Source organism: Malus domestica, chromosome 17 (genome assembly GCF_042453785.1).
Source record: "Malus domestica chromosome 17, GDT2T_hap1".
NCBI lineage: Eukaryota > Viridiplantae > Streptophyta > Magnoliopsida > Rosales > Rosaceae > Malus > Malus domestica.
In genome coordinates, this window is record NC_091677.1 from 2593605 (window position 1) to 2612378 (window position 18774).

Consider the following 18774-nt stretch of genomic DNA (forward strand, 5'->3'; position numbering starts at 1 on the left):
TGCAGGATGTGAGAAACAACTACCCTTGCTCCTTTTCTAAACTGAACCTTCCCGTGGCTTTAGGATTCCGTTGGACGGTTTTACTGTGGTGGGCTGAAGCATGCTAACGAGATCATTGGCAGCACCACAGAGCAGCTTGTCCTCAAGGCAAAGCAAGGTGGTAATGCTCGATGTTATCTTGAAAAGCTGAGCCTGCTTCTATATATCCGATGTCTATACAGGAACGTTACTTGAAAGTGTGTGTGGTTTTGGCAGGTGCTAATTCCGCTCTCGAACAGCCCTAGAAGGCTAGAAGGCTAGATCATCGTCACCTTCGATGGAAGGTTCAAGACTATTATTTTTGGATTTTTTTTTCCTTTTCTTCACGTACAGAAGACAATATATAGAAAAGAAGTGCATGATCAGCCATTACAATATATCTGCTATTAAGCCCCGTGTGTTCTATATGATTGATTTGTAATGGATAATCGACTATATTCATAGTTTATTACAAATAAAAGTGAATAATATTTTATTTTTGAGAAATGAAATTATAGAAGGATGAAATTTGTTTCATTTTTAACGAGTAACCATTTTTCTACCTTTAAATCGAACAAAAAAGTTTCAATTATTTCATCAACGTACCTTTGATATGACAGTTACAAATTCTCATCTAGTCATGTGTACAATTTTTTTTTAATGATGTTAGACAGATCATTTATTTGAATCATATTTTGTAGACCAACTAACAGTGAAAGTTGGATTTCTTATTTAAATTACCAAAGAAAAAATTCAACCATCAACCAGGATATTATATAGTCTACAAAATATAATTAAAAAAAGTCATGCATGTGTACATAACCTGCCATCTGTGTGCATTTCGTTCATTCATCGAGTACATCTGTATATATACAGTATAAACATCAATATATATATATATGGACATAACCCTACCTCTTTAACTACTCAAACTTAGTTTTGTTTATAATATTCAACAACAAAACAAACCAGAACGACTCCGACTACTTTCAGGGAAAAATATTAGAGAGAGAGAGAGAGAGAGAGAAAGAGTTATGGGTTCAATTTCGGAGCAGGGACACGGTGACGGCCACGTAGTTTTATTTCCCTACATGTCCAAAGGCCACACCATCTCACTCCTCCACCTTGCCCGCCGCCTTTGGGTCACCGTGTTTACCACCCCCGTCAACCGCTCGTTCATCGACCAATTCCTCACCGAAACCTCAGCCACCGTGATCTCCCTCCCTTTCCCTCAAAACATTCCCGAAATTCCTGCTGGCATCGAAAGCACCGACAAGCTACCTTTCATCGACCTCTTCCACTCTTTCGCCCTCGCCACAATCCATATGCAGTCCGACTTCGAGCGTGCCCTCACCAACCTTTCACGTATAACCTTCATGATCTCCGACGGGTTCCTCTGGTGGACCCTCGACTCCGCCGCCAAGTTCAGGTTACCAAGATTCGTCTTCTACGGCCTCTGAAACTACGCCATGTCGCCGTTCAACCTAGTAGCCCAGAACCGACTCCTGCATAGAGCCGAGTCTGACGACGAGTTGATCACCGTGACTTGGTTTCCTTGGATCAAAGTTACAAAAAAGACTTCAATGATGACTTTAAGGACGCCGATCATAACCGACAAGCGTCTCAAGCTTCCGAGTTCCACGTCATGGCTGTCGTAGCGGCGGCTCGCAGCTACGGCATAATAGTCAACAGTTTCTACGAACTCGAGCCTGTGTTAACTGACAATTGGAACACTGAGTCTGGGCCCAAGGTCCGGTGAGTGGGCCCTTTTTTCCCCTGGCGCAAGATGAACCACACAAGGATCACGGTGATAAGCCCAATAGTTGAGCTAGGAGTTATTTGATGGATGGGCTAAACAAAAATTATTACTAGGAGATCAAATGGTTAAATTTTTTTTTGTTACTTACATAAAGTTACACAATAACAAGCCTGAAAGCAATAATTTAAAGTAAGAAATTTAACTATGAATAAAGCAAGTTTCAATTAGATTTAATAAAGAAAACATTTGAAGTTGTAACTATAGTAGAAAGAAACGGATTTGGATCATCTCCTGAGCTTATGGAGAGGATCCTCTTGACCAAGACACGTGGGATGTTGGATGAAAATCCAACAGCTACAAACATGGGGGTTTCTTTAAAGTTATAATAATTATAGCCGTTGAATTTTAATCCAACGACTCACGTGTCTTGGTCAGGAGGATCATCTCCTTAAGCTCAGGAGAGGATTTAAATCCGAAAGAAACATACATCATCAATCTTGTCATAACAACTTAACAAATAATAGAAAAAGTACATATTCAAGTTGTGCCCTTTGATCCTTAATGGAATTGAAATCCTTTGTTATTTCTTCTGAATCAATATTTTCGGCAACCTCTTTTTCAATGTACACAACCATTGAATCTGCTAGAAATTCACTCTCCATCTTCATCTATCAAATTATCAGAAAAATATATTAAACTTGAAATTGAATTTTTAAAGTACGAACTCTTAAAATTAAAGCAATAAACAAATAAAATCATCAAGACATAAGAATAAGGGAACTTTAACGAAAAGCACCTGGTACTGTTCACTTTAACGAAAAACCACATTTTTACACTAAAAAGTCAATCCTTGTACTATTCACTTTGCCCTTTATTTTGTCCTTATCATTAAAACTCAAAGTTTTCAAGCCATTTTCATTAGTTTTCATTAAGAATAAAGTGATAAAAAACTTACCTATTGATGAGAAAAATAAAAAAACTTTCTCACTTGTATGTTTGGTTTCTGTGAACTGCAGATGAGACGAGACGAATGCTTTCTAAAAAGTGAACAAGGGTCACTGTTGTACCCCAAAAGTCGAAAAAATAATAATAAACTACTCCTAGGAAACCTAAAATAATAAAATATTAAATCTACTCTTTAAAACCGGATGACTACTCCTAAGAAACCTAAACTAATCACTATAGACTACTCCCTAGAAACTAATCATATAAAAAGATTTATTGGGACGTGTGTGTCAGTGTGTACGATTTGAAATATAATAATAATAATAAATTTTGATATTGATTAAAGTAAATAATTTATTTAATATTTATTAACTTTTACTTTTTCTAAAAGTAGTCATATTTTTCAGAACATTTACTTACTGGGTGGGCTATAACAATTAAAAATAATAAAATAATTTAAATTATCAATATTTTTAACCTTAAATAACTAAAACTTTCCCTATGCTATAGCCCACCCGAGCCTTGTCATGGCCTCCTCCGTTAAGCCCACGTGGTTTGATTGGATGGACAAGAAGCAGGAGGAAGGAAGTAGGGTTTTGTATGTTGCATTTGGGTCACAAGCTGAGCTGTCAGCTGAACAGATCCAAGAGATAGCACTAGGGTTGGAAAACTCAATGGTCAAATTTCTGTGGGTCATAAGAAGTAAAGAGTACTCATCAGAGGCTGCCTCGTGGGACATTGAAGGGTTTCAGGAGAGAGTAACGGAGAGGGAAATGGTGGTCAAAGAGAGGGTTGACCAGAAGCGGGTTTTATTGCATGAGTGTGTGCAAGGTTTTGTAAGCCACTGCGGATGGAACTCGGTGATGGAGAGCATATGCGCCGGAGTGCCGATTCTGGCGTGGTCAATGATGGCGGATCAACAGCTGAATGCAAAGTTCGTGGTGGAGGAGGGCAAGGGGGGGCTGAGGCTGGAGACGTGCGATGGTTCGACGAAGGGGTTTGTGAAGTCGGAGGGTTTGGAGAAGATGATCAAAGAGTTGATGGAGGGAGAGAAGGGGAAGGAGGCGAGGAGGGAGGCGAAGGAGCTTGCTGACTTGGCTAGGAAAGCTGTGAGTGAAGGTGGGTCGTCGTGTGCAACGCTGCAGTTGCTTATAGATGAGACAACATTCGAAAAGAATACTAGGGTTCTAGACGATAAATCAGGAGGGTTAAAGTAGCTGATAAAATGTGTAAGGCTCTTTAATTTAATGTTGAAAACATATAAAACCAAGATATGTAAGCATTTATCTAACGTTAAATAAACTCGCTGTCGAATTCATGTTATATGTATAATGTAATGAGAGGACTACTGACGACAGTTCATGGAATCATGCACAGAAGAAACTAACGTCGTATAAAAGCATCCCCAATGAGAGTTTTACCCTTCATGAGGCTACTACATTTCCAACCTTAGCGAGAAATTTCATCCCCAATGAGCCGGAAAATGAGGCTAGATTCACCACTGGTGCTAGCAACTTCCTTTCTTGGGTAGCATAAAATCGGACTACATCTAGCCCTAAAAAACAGTGGATCCTACAAAAAAAAGTAGCAACCCATATGAGTAAAATTCTATCACTCTCTCTCCACTTGCGAAAACACTTATACTCTCCTTTTATTATTTTTAATTCTTTTTTTAAAATTATTTTTCTTGCAATTTCGCTAATTAATAATTGTTTTAAATTCCATGAGACTTAAAATTTCAAATTGATTTAACGTTCATGGGCATTGATGGATGTAATTTTCAAATAATTTTTTTTCAAAATTGTATGATACTAATTTACCAATTGACGCTAGGTAAATTGTTGTGTTATACGTGAAAATCAAATTATTTCAGAGGGCGAAGTGGGGGTTTATTTCTTTCAAGGGATGAGATTGAGATAAGGGAATCTAATACAACTAACAATTCATATGAAATCTAACTTTGTCACAATTTGACTTCAGAGATGTAGGCTTTGGCCGAACTATGTTGCTCTAGCCCTGCATTTCAGTGTATTGTACGTGTTATTGATTGGTGTGATAATTGGATGGTGTTGGAATGTATATGCAGGGACGGAGCCACTATAGGCCTAGAGGGGGCGGATGCCCCCACTCAAAATATTTTTTGGTGCAAAAAATTGCACAATTTTGCATCTCACTGACCAACCCTAATTAAAATAAAAATTAAACCCTATATGTTAATTGGTATCAAGGGAAATGTGCTAAGGAGACTCTTCCAAAAGTGGACCTCTCCATGAACTTTCCGTCACCTCATGTTTTTAGTACAATCCCCGTACCAACATCATTAAACATTGTGCCAAAAAACATGAGGTGGTGGATAGTCCCACTTTGAGAGAGTCTCCTTAGCATTTCTCTTAGTATCAATATGACTGACTTCGCCAACAATGATTCTAAGTGTTTTGTATGAAAAACATTATAGATTAATATATAAGTGTTTGTTTAGTAAATTTTTTTTAGCTTTTTAATTATAACTTTGTTGTTTGAGGATGCCTCCATTCATACAAATCTCTGGCTTCGTCCCTATGTATATGTGTGGGTGAATGGCAAGATGACTAGAGAATATTATTGTGCTTCGTTGAATGTTCCTTGAGGTGCTACATGCTTGAATTGTGGTATATTGTTGAGACATAGCGATTTATGTAATGAATGTTCGAGTATAGCGAATGGTGAACTACGAATGGCTTGATCCTTATTGAGGGTACGTAGGTAGTTTAACGAGAAGGTTAGATGCAGCCATAAAATATACAAAAATTACAACACAATTTGAATATTGAATTATGCTTTGTACATATCCCAGAGGTGGGGTATATTAGACATACAAATATTTGGTGGCGTCATGTGTCGATCCTGGACGTATGTCAAGATCGGGACGTGACACACTCTCACTTTCTATTTTCTCCCCTCCGTGTTCTCCTCCGGATACACGCACGATGCATGACAATTGCCTTCACTTATAGGCATGCACCAACAATTATGCCAAGAACTAAGATCAAGAAAATCTTAAGTTCACATGGCATATTCAACACCCTTTTTCTATACCTAGCCTACAGAGTAAAACCTTTTCTCCATTTGCCTTTTAATGCATATATAGAAAACAAAACATGCATAATTGCATGCAAGCAAACACAAAGTCAAGCCTTACTTGCTTCCAACTATGCTTGTGGAACTCACCATGTGTTCCCTTGAAAGAAGGCTTCCATGCCACAACCGAAAGCAAAACACGAGTCACAAATGGCTGCTGCCATTTCCTTGAAACATTCACAAAGTTACACATGCAAAATTGTTGCCAACTCATAAGTATATGAGCGAAACATAACACCTTTCTCCCTTTGTTTCTCTCTGGAGTTTCCCCTCCTGTTTAATGAAATTATTCTTGGTTCAAACAAAAAAAATCAACGAAGGTGAACGGTGCCATTTAATAGTTATTTAAATGTCTTTCATTAATTTTTTATTTGATTAATCAATTATTATATAATTTAATAAAATAATAATTTAATTTGACATATCGAGTGGAGATCAAAATATTATAAGTTGTCAAAATACCACATAGGCTATCAAATTTAAATTTTATGTTTATAATTTAACATTTTCTTTGGAGATGATCTCATATAGATCTTTGGCTTCGTCCCTAGTTGTTGTACAAATATCTTTGTTAGTATCGTATTATTTGTCCAACACCAAAATATGTCTATAATTATTGTGAGACACGAAAAATTTATAAAGAACTGTTGTTGACACGTAAAGAAAATCAGAAAACAATATCATTCTTGCACCTCTTTTCACAACTTTTGAACTTTCGCTCTCCACTTTGAATAAAATTTCTAGGGTCTGCAGGAGTACAAGATATTTAAATGTTTTAATTGTTAGATTTGAATATTTTTGTTTTTCGCCAAAAATTTAAATTTAATCGTTATTTTTTTTTTGAAATATTTCATATCTGAAACACTAATTAAAATCCCACCATTTTGATTTTTTATTGTGGTAAGTAGCGAGAGTTGAATGCTAGTCAAATTTCAAAATCCTTCTAGAACTAGATTGTTCAAGCAAGACAGCCTTTATTTGTCAACATAAACAAAACATAAAAATACAAAAGATTTGAATGATTGAGGCAATCTGCCCTTCTTGATACGCAGCTGACAGCTCCATGAACTAATTATTTTACTCAGCTCCATGTACGAAATAAAGAAAAGGGATGTAATATTCACACACTTTATTTTACGTTTCACATACTCTTTTAATTTTCGATCATCAGATCGAATGAATTTAAGAAGATTAATGGAGATAAATTAAAAAGAAATGTGTGAGAAGTAAAATAGGGTTTGAGGGATTTGCGGACGTTAATGCCGAATGGTATTATATGTTTTAATTCTTTTAGTTTGTGTGCCTTTGTTCATGCAAGGAGAACATCTGTATACAGTATAAGCATCAACATATATATATATATATATATATATATATATATATATATATATTATATCTATGGACATAACCCTGCCTCTATAACTACTCAACACTAGTTTTGTTTATTATCTCCAACAACAAAACAAACCAGAAAGAGTCCAACTAAACTATACTTTCAGCGAAAATTATTAGAGAGAGAGTTATGGGTTCCAGTTCGGAGCAAGAACACAATGACGGCCACGTAGTTTTATTTCCCTTCATGTCTAAGGGCCACACCATCCCACTCCTCCACCTTGCCCACCTCTTCCTCGCCCGCCGCCTCTGCGTCACCGTCTTCACCACCCCCGCCAACCGCTCGTTCATAGACCAATATCTCGCCGACACCTCAGCCACCGTGATCTCCCTCCCTTTCCCTCAAAACATCCCCGAAATTCCCGCTGGCATCGAAAGCACCGACAAGCTCCCTTCCATCGACCTCTTCTACCCTTTCGCCCTCGCCACAATCCACATGCAGTTCGACTTCGAGCGTGCCCTCACTACCCTTCCACGTGTCACCTTCATGGTCTCCGACGGGTTCTTCTGGTGGACACTCGACTCCGCCGGCAAGTTCGGGTTCCCCAGATTCGTCTTCTACGGCTTCGGAAACTACGCCTTGTCGGTGTCCAGCTTCGTCAACCAGAACAGGCTCCTGCATGGAGCCGAGTCTGACGACGAGTTGATCACCGTGACTCGGTTTCCTTGGATCAAAATTACAAAAAAGTACTTCGATGATGCCTTTAGAGGCGCCGATCATAACCGACAAGCGTCTCAAGCCTCCGAGTTCCACGTCATGTCTGTCGTGGCTGCGTTTCGCAGCTACGGCATGATAGTCAACAGTTTCTACGAACTTGAGCCTGTGTTCACTGACTATTGGAACACTGAGTGTGGGCCCAAGGCCTGGTGTGTGGGCCCTCTTTTCCAACTTGCGCAAGATGAACCGCACGATGATCTCGATGATAAGCCCACGTGGGTTGATTGGCTGGACAAAAAACTGGAGGAAGGAAGTAAGGTCTTGTACGTTGCTTTTGGGTCACAAGCTGAGCTGTCAGCTGAACAGATCCAAGAGATAGCATTAGGGCTGGAAAACTCAATGGTCAACTTTTTGTGGGTCATAAGAAGTAAACAGTACTCATCAGAGACTGCCACGTTGGACATTAGAGGGTTTGAGGAGAGAGTGAAGAGGAGGGGAATGGTGGTCAAAGAGTGGGTTGACCAGAAGTGGATTTTAATGCATGAGAGTGTGCAAGGTTTTGTAAGCCACTGCGGATGGAACTCGGTGATGGAGAGCATATGCGCGGGAGTGCCAATTCTGGCGTGGCCGATGATGGCGGATCAGCCGATCAATGCAAAGTTCGTGGTGGAGGAGGTCAAGGTGGGGCTGAGGGTGGAGACATGCGATGGTTCGCCGAAGGGGTTTGTGAAGTCGGAGGGGTTGGAGAAGATGGTCAAAGAGTTGATGGAGGGAGAGAAGGGGGAGGAGGCGAGGAGGGAGGCGAAGAAGCTTGCTGAGGTGGCGAGGAAAGCTGTGAGTGAAGGCGGGTCGTCGTGGTCAACGCTGCAGTTGCTTATAGATGAGACAACGTGCAACAAGAGCACTAGGTTCTAGACGATTTGTCGGTAGGGTTAAAGTAGTTGATAAAATGTGTAAGGCTCTTTAATTTAACGTTGATAACAAACTTATAAAACCAAGATATGTAAGCGTTTATGTAACGTTAAATAAGGTCGTTGTCGTATTCATGTTTTGTGTGCTGAGACTTTGACGACAATTCATGCACAAAATCTAATTAATGTGGCATGAATGACGGTCAAATCACGTTGATGTGACGGCCGGCCACAACAAAAATTCTCTGTTAACTCTTGAATGTCCTAAACATTTATTTTCATTGTGATCTATATATTTCCTAGGATATTTCTATGACTTATGCTAAAAGTTGCTTCACTTTGTTAACCCTTTTTCGGTGGGTTTAGGAGGTACCTTAAACAGTCTAAATACACAACATAAAAAGAAGTTGTGTACATTTGGCGTCTCTATTAACTCTGGAATTTTAAACTATACTCTTTATTTTAGACTATACTTAATACGAAAGGTTAACAGCGATTAAAATCATTTTAATCGTATTAAACATGGATAAAATAATTAGAAATATGCTTTGGGTTTGAGTCGAGTTCCTTGTCTCCATCTTATGGTAATTGCTTCCACTTCGTGACATTTAAGACCCCGAAAAGGAATGGTAAGACGGTTAATTATGGCTTTTCGTGGCCGTTATTTGATTGCATTAGCATCTGTAAAAAGTTAGGCAATGACGAGGGATAGAAACCATGGATTTTGTTTTCTTTAGTTGCATGTAGGATGTGAGAAACAGCCAGCCTTGCTCCTGGAAGGCCATTTCTTTTCTTTTTCACCATTTCTTTTCTTTTTCTAACTTGAACCTGCCCATGAATTTAGGATTCCGTTGGACAGTTTTACAGCGTTGGGCTGAAGCGTGCTAAGAGATCATTGGCACCACCGCAGAGGAGTTTGTCCTCAAGGCAAAGTTATCTGAAAGTGTTAGTGGCTTTGGCAGGATATAATTCCGCTCTCGAACAGCCCTAGGAGGCTAGATCATCGACACCTTCGACGGAAGGTTCAAGATTATTCTTCTTGGATTTTTTTTTCTTCCTTTTTTTTTTTCACGTACAGTTTGTTTAATTGTTAATATCTCTAATCGTTGGTGAGGTTTTTATTGTCATTTACATACTTATTTAGAAGTCTGCTTGTAACATTTGTGTAGTCGACGTTGTATCCAAGAGTTGTAGTTGTCTTTCGCTTTGCTCGAGGATGAAGTACTAGATCTGACACATTTATGCGAGAATGATAGATATTTGTAATGAATTCGATAGCTGGTTGTGACTAATTCGAATTTTTTCTAATTTAGCTTTGCTGAGGGTCTGCTAGCTCTTTGTAAGTATCTTTGTAGACTTTGTTAGTATCATACCCTTTTTTGGCAAGCACAAAAATATGTCTGTAATTGTAGTGAGATCTGAAAAGTTGATAGAGAATTGTTGTTGACATTTCAAAAAATAAGAAAACAACAGCATTTTCACACCTCTCTTTTCACAACTTAGAATCTTTTGCTTTCCACTTCGAATAAAATTTCTAAGGTCGGTCGGAATATGAATATTTCAGGTTTTTTAACAATTAGATTTAATTTTTTTTTAATTTTTACCAAAGATCTAAACGTTAAAAAGTTTAAAATATCTGATACTCCGGAACACTTTGAATCAAGTGCCTTTCAAATGTCAAAGTCCTTCTAGAACTAGATTGGTATGGAAAGGACGACAGCCAAGATTGTCAACATTAAAAAACATGAAAAAACAAAAGATTTGAATGATTGAGGCCATCTGCCATTCGTAAGCTGATGAGGATCCTCATTGTGAGGATTTCATGATTCTCCAATCACATTTGTTTATCGTACATTATACGGTCAATTTTTGTATAATAATTTTTGACGCATACGATGAATTAATATGATTAAAAGATCTTCAGAATCCTCGCTAAGAAGATCCAGAAAGGGAATCCTCATTCTTCGTAAGCGACTAAGCTCCTAATTTTGTATTCCCAATGGTCACTGCACGCGAGTCAGACCAAACAAAAGAAGAAACATGTACCCATTCTCCAATGTTAAAGCGTAAAAGAGCTATGCTTCCATTGGTTTGGTGGGAAGAGAAGAAATGATAAACGAACTCTTCGCGAGATTTTTTATGGATTTTCTGTTATTTTACATTTTAACGTTAATTTTTATGTCGACATTATAAAACATTATGCAAAAACATGAGGTGTCAGAGAGTTCATAGATAATCTCACTTTTGAAAGAGTCTCCTTAGTATTTCTCTTGGTGGGAATTTGAATCCTCTTTGGACCTTACTATCAGGAGTCTAAGGACCAGGAAATCGGGTATTGATTTTTGTGAAAGAGAGATCAGAACTCTTGATTTATGTGAGATGAGTCAGCGGAATGAGCTAATGCAAGCTACTTGATCCTTAGGTTCCGAACAATGAGATACGAAGAGGATCTCTATTCGTCTAGCAGAACTCATGATTGACTAATCAGTATTCTTATGATGTTATTTTCTTGAAATTTTCTTTCACACATTAGAAATTAATTAGTTTAATTTTATATTCCCTAAATTAATATTGACAATTGTAGTGTTATTTCCTCCAAGATGAATTAGGGTACATGTATTTACTTTCGATGGCATTTATTTCATTCTCTGCAGAAAGTTTAAGAAAACAGTTCATCTATTGTAAGCAATTTTGTAGTTTCTTTTACTTTTTCTCTTAAAGTTACGTACGTTGGTAAACCTTACAGAAGATATTATATAGAAAACAAGTGCATGATCAGCTATTAGATCATCGGTTTTTGACAGCACCATATTTGAACTTCATGGACTGACCCTTGGACGCCACCGCGAGCTCTCCGTGTTACTATATGTTTTAATTTTTTTACAATATTTTGTATTATTAGTTACCTTTAGAAGCAGATGCTCTTCTTTTAAGAATTACATTTAGATCTATGTTATTTTTTATGAAAACGCCAATACATCTTCCATGAGGTCTCCTGTGGTTTATATGACTGGATTGTATTGGATAATCGACTATATTCAAAGTTCATGACAAATAAAAGTGTGCAATTTTTTATTTTGAGAAACTAAATAAAAATAGACATTAAAGAAACTTATGTCTTCTTGAAAGTTCTAGGATGGTACTAGATTAACCTAAAGGGAGTAAATAGGTTCAATTTAAAAATCCAATTCAATTTTCAATTCTCAAATTAAATCTACATTCACATCACATATCAAACTATTATACTTAGATGCAATTAAAACCATAAATAAAATATGTACACAAGATGTATAATTTAACAAGGCAAAATCCACCACTAGAAAAATCCTCGGGCTCCCAAGCCAGAACAAACACTAAGATAAATGTGTACATAAAGACTTACAAAACTCATCAACTAGACACTCAACTAGAAGGTAGTTTTGTCTCCGCACTTTGCTACTCGATCTCTCTTCAGCGTTTAAGTGGAAGTGGTACGACACTAACGTGGCCGTCAATCACCTTCTCCTCGAACTTTGCATAATACTAACGCGATCATGCATAATGAATGAAATGAAATGATTTTGTAAATCAATTAATTATGAAAATTACAAGGCACATTTTTATAATTGATTTCTAATTACAGCACGAACAAACAACATGAAAAATATTATTTTCTCTTAAAAATACATGCTGTCAAAAACCAAAGCAGTAGTACCGAAACCAATTTCTTCTGTCAAAATACGAAATCAACAAATTCAATAAGGATGCATGCTGACGCCTAAAGTCTAATCAAAGATTACTTAAAGAACTAAAATGCAAGATTTTTCAATCTGACAAAAAGCCAATACATCTTCCATGAAGTCTCCTGTGGTGTATATGACTGGATTGTATTGAATCATTTCAGTCTGACAAAAAGCCAATACGTCTTCCATGAAGTCTCCTGTGGTTTATATGACTGTATTGTATTGAATAATCGACCAATATGCAAAGTTTATGACAAATAAAAGTGAATAATTTTTTATTTTGAGAAACTAAATTAAAATAGACATTAAACAAACCTATGCCTTCTTGAAAGTTCTAGGATGGTACTAGTTTAACATAAAGGAGAGTGAATAGGTTCTAATTTAAAAATCCAATTCAATTTTCAATTCTCAAATTAAATCCACATTTACATCACATATCAAACTATCATACTCATATGTTGTTGATGCACAAAATCAGTGAGGACCTTGGTACAACAGAAAGTGTTAAGTTTGTGATATTCGCTAGATTGCTCCGGTCACTAGTATGAATAAGTATGTAAATGGATAGAGATAGAGAAGCAAATACAAGATGTACGTGGTTCACCCAGATTGGCTACGTCTACGGAGTAGAGGAGTTCTTGTGAAGGGTTTACACAAGTACATAGGTTCAAGCTCTCTTTTAGTGAGTACAAGTGAATGATTTAGTACAAATGACATTAGGAAATATTGTGAAAGAATGATCTCTATTTATAGAAGAGAGTTTCTAGTTTCATTCTGACATTGACACGTGTCGTGTTGTGATTGGCTTCTGATGTTAACACTTGTCGCGCTATGATTGGTTTCTGATGTCGACACGTGTCGCACTGTGATTGGCCTCCTAGTTGGAGGGAAACTCTTCTGGGTCCTTGACGGTATAACATTGACCGGTGCTCAGTAGTTTCGGGATTGGTCAAGTATGGTCCAATTCAATTTTCAATTCTCAAATTAAATCCACATTCACATCATATATCAAACTATCATACTCATATGTAATTAAAACGATAAATAAAATGTGCACATAGGATGTAAAATTTACGAGGCAAAACCCACCAATGGAAAATCTTTGGGTTCCCAAGTTAGTACAAACACTAAGAGAAATGAATACATAAAGACTTACAAAACTCATCAACTAGACACTCAACTAGAAGGCAGCTTTGTCTCCGCGTTTTGCTACTCGATCTCTCTTCAACCTTAAAGTAGAAGTGGCTTAATACTAATGCGGCCGTCAATCACCTTCTCCTCGAACTTTGCATGATACTAATGCGATAATCAATCAATTACGAAAATTACAAGGTATATTTTTATAATTGATTTCTAATTAAAGCACGAACAAAACAACATAAAAAGTATTATTTTCTCTTAAAAATACATGCTGTCAAAAACCAAAGCAGTAGTACCGAAACCAATTTCTTCTGTCAAAATACGGAATCAACAAATTCAATATGGATGCATGCTGACACCTAAAGACTAATCAAAGATTACTTAAAGAACTAAAATGCAAGATTTTTCAATCTGACAAAAAGCATGGTAGCAATTCATTTCAAAATGTCAAAAGCCTTTCTCTTAATTTTTTAAATTTTTTTTTCAAAAACCAAAACGCTACAACCTTTTTCTTGTTTTTTCGAAAAACATGAAAGCGCCCAACCCCTTTATGATTTCTTAAAACGAAAAATGGCAGCCGCAAGGTAATCAATCTATACAAGGCATCTAGCTGATGCTTATCATATATGACTTAAACAATGGTAGTGTGGCAAACTCAAGAAAAACTATTCTGATATAAGCAGCAGCCTAAAACTCAACTCATGCATATGCGGCGCCACTTTGAAACCTAACCTGATGGATCTATAAATATGTCTGTTAGATTAAATATATCAATCAGGTGGCCAAAGAAACGGAAAAATCAGACTCGTCAACCTAATTGATTAAAACAACTAACCTAATTGATTAAAACAACTAATCAAATAGAGTTTGAAGAGATAAAAACTAAAACCATTTGAATTTATCCTCATTTTAAATGCATACCATCTGACTCCAAATAAATCTTATATTAATATGTAGGCCTTTAATTGAGCTAAATGAACTCGTAGCAAATTAATTAACATTTAAAGCCCATTTCTCAATTGTTAAACCTTAAAAGCTAAACAACTCATTGAACGTAAACCTATATCATGTGAATGCATATGCATGCCAAACTTACTTGCGTAGATGTCTTTGAAACGATTGCCAGTTTAGTGATCAAGAGTACGAGAGATCAACTTAAACTAAAATAATTACAACGGAAAACGTATACTAGTCTAAAACATTATAGACTTAGGCGTTGTGTTTAGGAATAGCCAATTTTACCCTAACACTTCTAATCAATATCATTATGGGAGAAATGGAATTTGTTTCTTTTTTAAGAGTAACCATTCCTCCACTTTTAAATCTAACAATAAAATTTCAATTATTTCGTCAACATACCTCTGATATGATATGCTACATATTTTATCTAGTCATGTGTACATTTTTATTTTATTTTTTGTGATGCTAGAGCGACCCAAATTTTATAGGCAACATCATATGACCTGATAGTTGGATTTCTTATTTAAATCATTAAAGAAAGATATAATTTAAAAAGTCATGTGTCCATGACCATGTGTATGCCTTTCGTTCATGCATGGAGTACATGTGTATCGTTCATGCATGGAGTAAATCTGTAGTATAAGCATCAATGTGTATACATATGTGGACATAACCCTGCCTCTATAACTACTCACAACTAGTTTTGTTTATGGAGAAGGATTAAATTTGAAGATAAAGTTTTGACAACTAAAGAACATGTAAATTGATGATTGGTTTATTACTTAACCATTATAAACGTGCTAACTCTTATTGATAACACATCATTTAGTTTTCAAATTTAGTCCTCTAACAGTACCATCCAACAACAAAACAAACCAGAAGGACGCCGACTACTTTCAGGGAAATATATTAGAGATAGTTATGGGTTCAATTCGAAGCAGGAACACAATGACGGCCACGTAATTTTATTTGGGGTCTTTTGATATGGGTCCAATTCGACTAAAAATTGGACCTATTTAAAAAATCAAAAGTCACTAAAAATTGAACCTATTTCAAAAGATTGGCTATAAAATTTGACCTCTTTCAAATTTTCCCATTTTATTTCCCTTCATGTCTAAAGGCAACACCATCCCACTCCTCCACCTTGCCCGTCGCCTCTGCATCACCGTCTTCGCAACCCCCGCCAACCACTCGTTCATTGACCAATCCCTCGCCGACACCTCAGCCACCTTTATCTCCCTCCCCTCCCCTCAAAACATCCCCGAAATTCCCGCTGGCATCGAAAGCACCGACAAGCTTTTTTTTTTTTTTTTTTTTTGAAAAATTGGAGATAACATTACGAGGGCCAAAGCCAAAGAAGCAGGAAGCCCACATAGAGGAGCAACACAGGAAACAAGAACCACAAAGCAGAGGAGGAGGGTACAAACACCAACAGACGCTGCCCTAAGAGCAAGACGTCGCCCCCTCCACTGCAGGGAACCAATTTTTTTTTTAAGGGGGGCAAGGAAGCCCATCTTTGTTCAATACATGCACCAACGAAGATGAATGAGTATTAATCCAAGTTAAACCGCACATCTCCATATTTCTTCTCGACGCCAAACAGTGTGCCATCGTATTGGCCAATCTTAGAACCCAAGACTAGCGGCAACATTGGAAGGGCTCCACAAGCCGTAGAATCTTTACCCGAATGGGAAAAGCCTCCCAACTGCCAGAAGAAGCCACATTCTCCAGATTTGAAATATTCTCTTTTGAATCAGATTCCACAATTACCTGAGCCAACCCCAACGAAACAGCCACTTCACAACCAATGAGAATCGCAGAACCTTCAGCCGCTTCAGCATTAGCTGCCATAATTTCCATCCTCCTAGCAGCCATGAAACAGCCCTCATGGTTTCGAATAACCACTCCAGCATATCCCCTTTTGGATATCATTGTCCAACTAGCATCCACATTCACCTTTAAGAAAGAGGCATACAGAGGGGATCAACGATCCAAATGGGGGGTAATTGGTGGTGTAGACTGGACAAAACCCACAGGCTCATGAGAGGCCTCCAAAAAAGATCCAAAAGAATTTGAAATAGCCAAAATGAGCTGCTGAGGTGATGGTTTCCTTTGATTAAAAATAAGTGCACACCTGGCCTTCCAAATATGCTAGCAAGTAAATGCTGCATAGGACAAAAGCCGAATGATTTCATCCTTAGACCCCAACTGAGCCTCGATAATAGAAGCCAGCCAAGCAGCTAGAGAAGTAAAGCTTGCCCTGTTCACCCTATAGCTTAAGATACCACCAAACCAAATGGGCTCAACCCACGGGCACAAAAAGAACAAATGTTCCACAGATTCATCATAAGCATGGCAAATAGGGCAAATTGGTGAAGGGGAACAGTGACGAATAAAAAGCACATCCATGGTAGCAAGGGCATGATGTAACACCCTCCACATAAAATTGCGAATCTTTGGAGGAGTCGCCAACGGCACAAGAGTGAAACTTCATTTTAATCCTTGGCAAATATGACTTTTAGATTAAAATCATGAGTAAGATCAAAATCTAATTTTAATTCCTTGATACATTAATAACCTTATTTATTAATTATATTTTGATTTATTAATTATTTTTCTTTTTCTTCGTAATTTTTAATGCATTAATTTTATTTCATTATAATTATAATTTTCATTTCATTTATTGTAATATATTTTGTTGTAAATATTTAGATAAATTAATTTTTATTATACAATATATCTCGATATACTTTGTCTTTTTCATTTAGGTACATTAAATTCATTATAATATTGTGAACACGAAAATTTCTTGAAACGAAAGAGACAAGAACAACGTGCACAAAATAATATTCGTATTTGATGATTTTTGGGTTACGACCTCTCTCAAATTTGATCCTCTGATTTGATCTCCGTAAAGTGTTGATTTGTGGATGTGCGATTGATCCAAATGGCCGTTGGGCTTGATCTAAGGATGAACGTTCTTCAAGGGTCGTGGGCTTGATTTTGAAGGTGGATTTGAGCAGATCTTCAAGGAGCCGTTGGGGCTTGATCTTGAGGATTAGCGTTTCTTTAAGGGCTGTTGAGGCTTGATCTTGAATAACGGTGATGAAAGGATATTCAAGGGGCTTTTGGGCTTGATCTTGAAGAACAATGATGAACGGATCTTCAAGGGCTTTTGGGCTTGATCTTGAAGAACAATGATTGACGGATCTTCAAGGGCTTTTGGGCTTGATCTTTAATAACGGTGATGAATGGACCTTCAAGAGTTTTTAGGCTTTGATCTTGAAGGACGGTTGGATGTGTGGATTTGTCAACGTTGTTGATCCAAAGGGGCGTTGGGGCTTGATCTTAGGATGAACGGATGATGAACGATGAACACTTTCTTCAAGAGTCGTCGGGGTTTGATCTTGAATTGGTGGAAGTTCTTCAAGGCCTTTGGGGCTTGATCTTGAATTGGTGGAAGTTCTTCAAATGGGCCGTCGGGGCTTGATCTTGAAGGTGGATGATTATTGATCCAAGGGCCGTCGGGGCTTGATCTTGGAAGAACGATGAACGAAGAACGAAGAAGGCTTTCTTGATTCTTCGGGATGAACGGATGATGAACGATGAACACTTTCTTCAAGGGCCATCGGGGCTTGATCTTGAAGGTGGATGATTGTTGATCCAAGGGCCGTCGGGGCTTGATCTTGGAAGAACGATGAACGAAGAATGAAGAAGGCTTTCTTGATTCTTTGGGATGAACAGATGATGAACGATGAACACTTTCTTCAAGGGCCGTCGGGGCTTGATCTTGAATTGGTGGAAGTTCTTCAAAGGGGTCGTCGGGGCTTGATCTTGAAGGTGGATGATTGTTGATCCAAGGGCCGTCGGGGCTTGATCTTGGAAGAACGATGAACGAAGAACGAAGAAGGCTTTCTTGATTCTTCGGGAACCTGGATGCTTGAGAGCTTCGGAGTTTCAGAGCTTCAGAGCTTCAAGGTGTAATATGAATTGGTTCTCCTAAATGAATGAAATTGGCTTCTATTTATAGAATTTTCCAAGGCCTAATTTTGAATATAATATTCCAGATGAAATAAGTCGTTTCTGCCAGGTGTTGACATGTGTCCTGTTTGATGACTTTTCCGACTCATTTCACTTTTTCGTCGAGTCACA

General features: G+C 37.6%; 2 protein-coding genes across 2 annotated transcripts; both read left to right on the forward strand.

Annotated features, from left to right (window-relative positions):
* Nucleotides 1-1052: 1052 nt before the first annotated feature.
* On the forward strand, nt 1053-3939 carry LOC103425874 (UDP-glycosyltransferase 90A1-like). Its single transcript, XM_070817054.1, has 4 exons — nt 1053-1447; nt 1585-1773; nt 3117-3145; nt 3233-3939. The coding sequence occupies exons 1-4, from the start codon at nt 1053-1055 to the stop codon at nt 3937-3939; spliced, it is 1320 nt and encodes a 439-aa protein (XP_070673155.1).
* A 3304-nt stretch (nt 3940-7243) lies between these two features.
* LOC103404577 (UDP-glycosyltransferase 90A1-like) lies at nt 7244-8950 on the forward strand. The gene has a single exon (XM_008343505.4). The coding sequence runs from the start codon at nt 7362-7364 to the stop codon at nt 8802-8804; it is 1443 nt and encodes a 480-aa protein (XP_008341727.4). The 5' UTR covers nt 7244-7361; the 3' UTR covers nt 8805-8950.
* The last annotated feature ends 9824 nt before the right edge of the window (nt 8951-18774 follow it).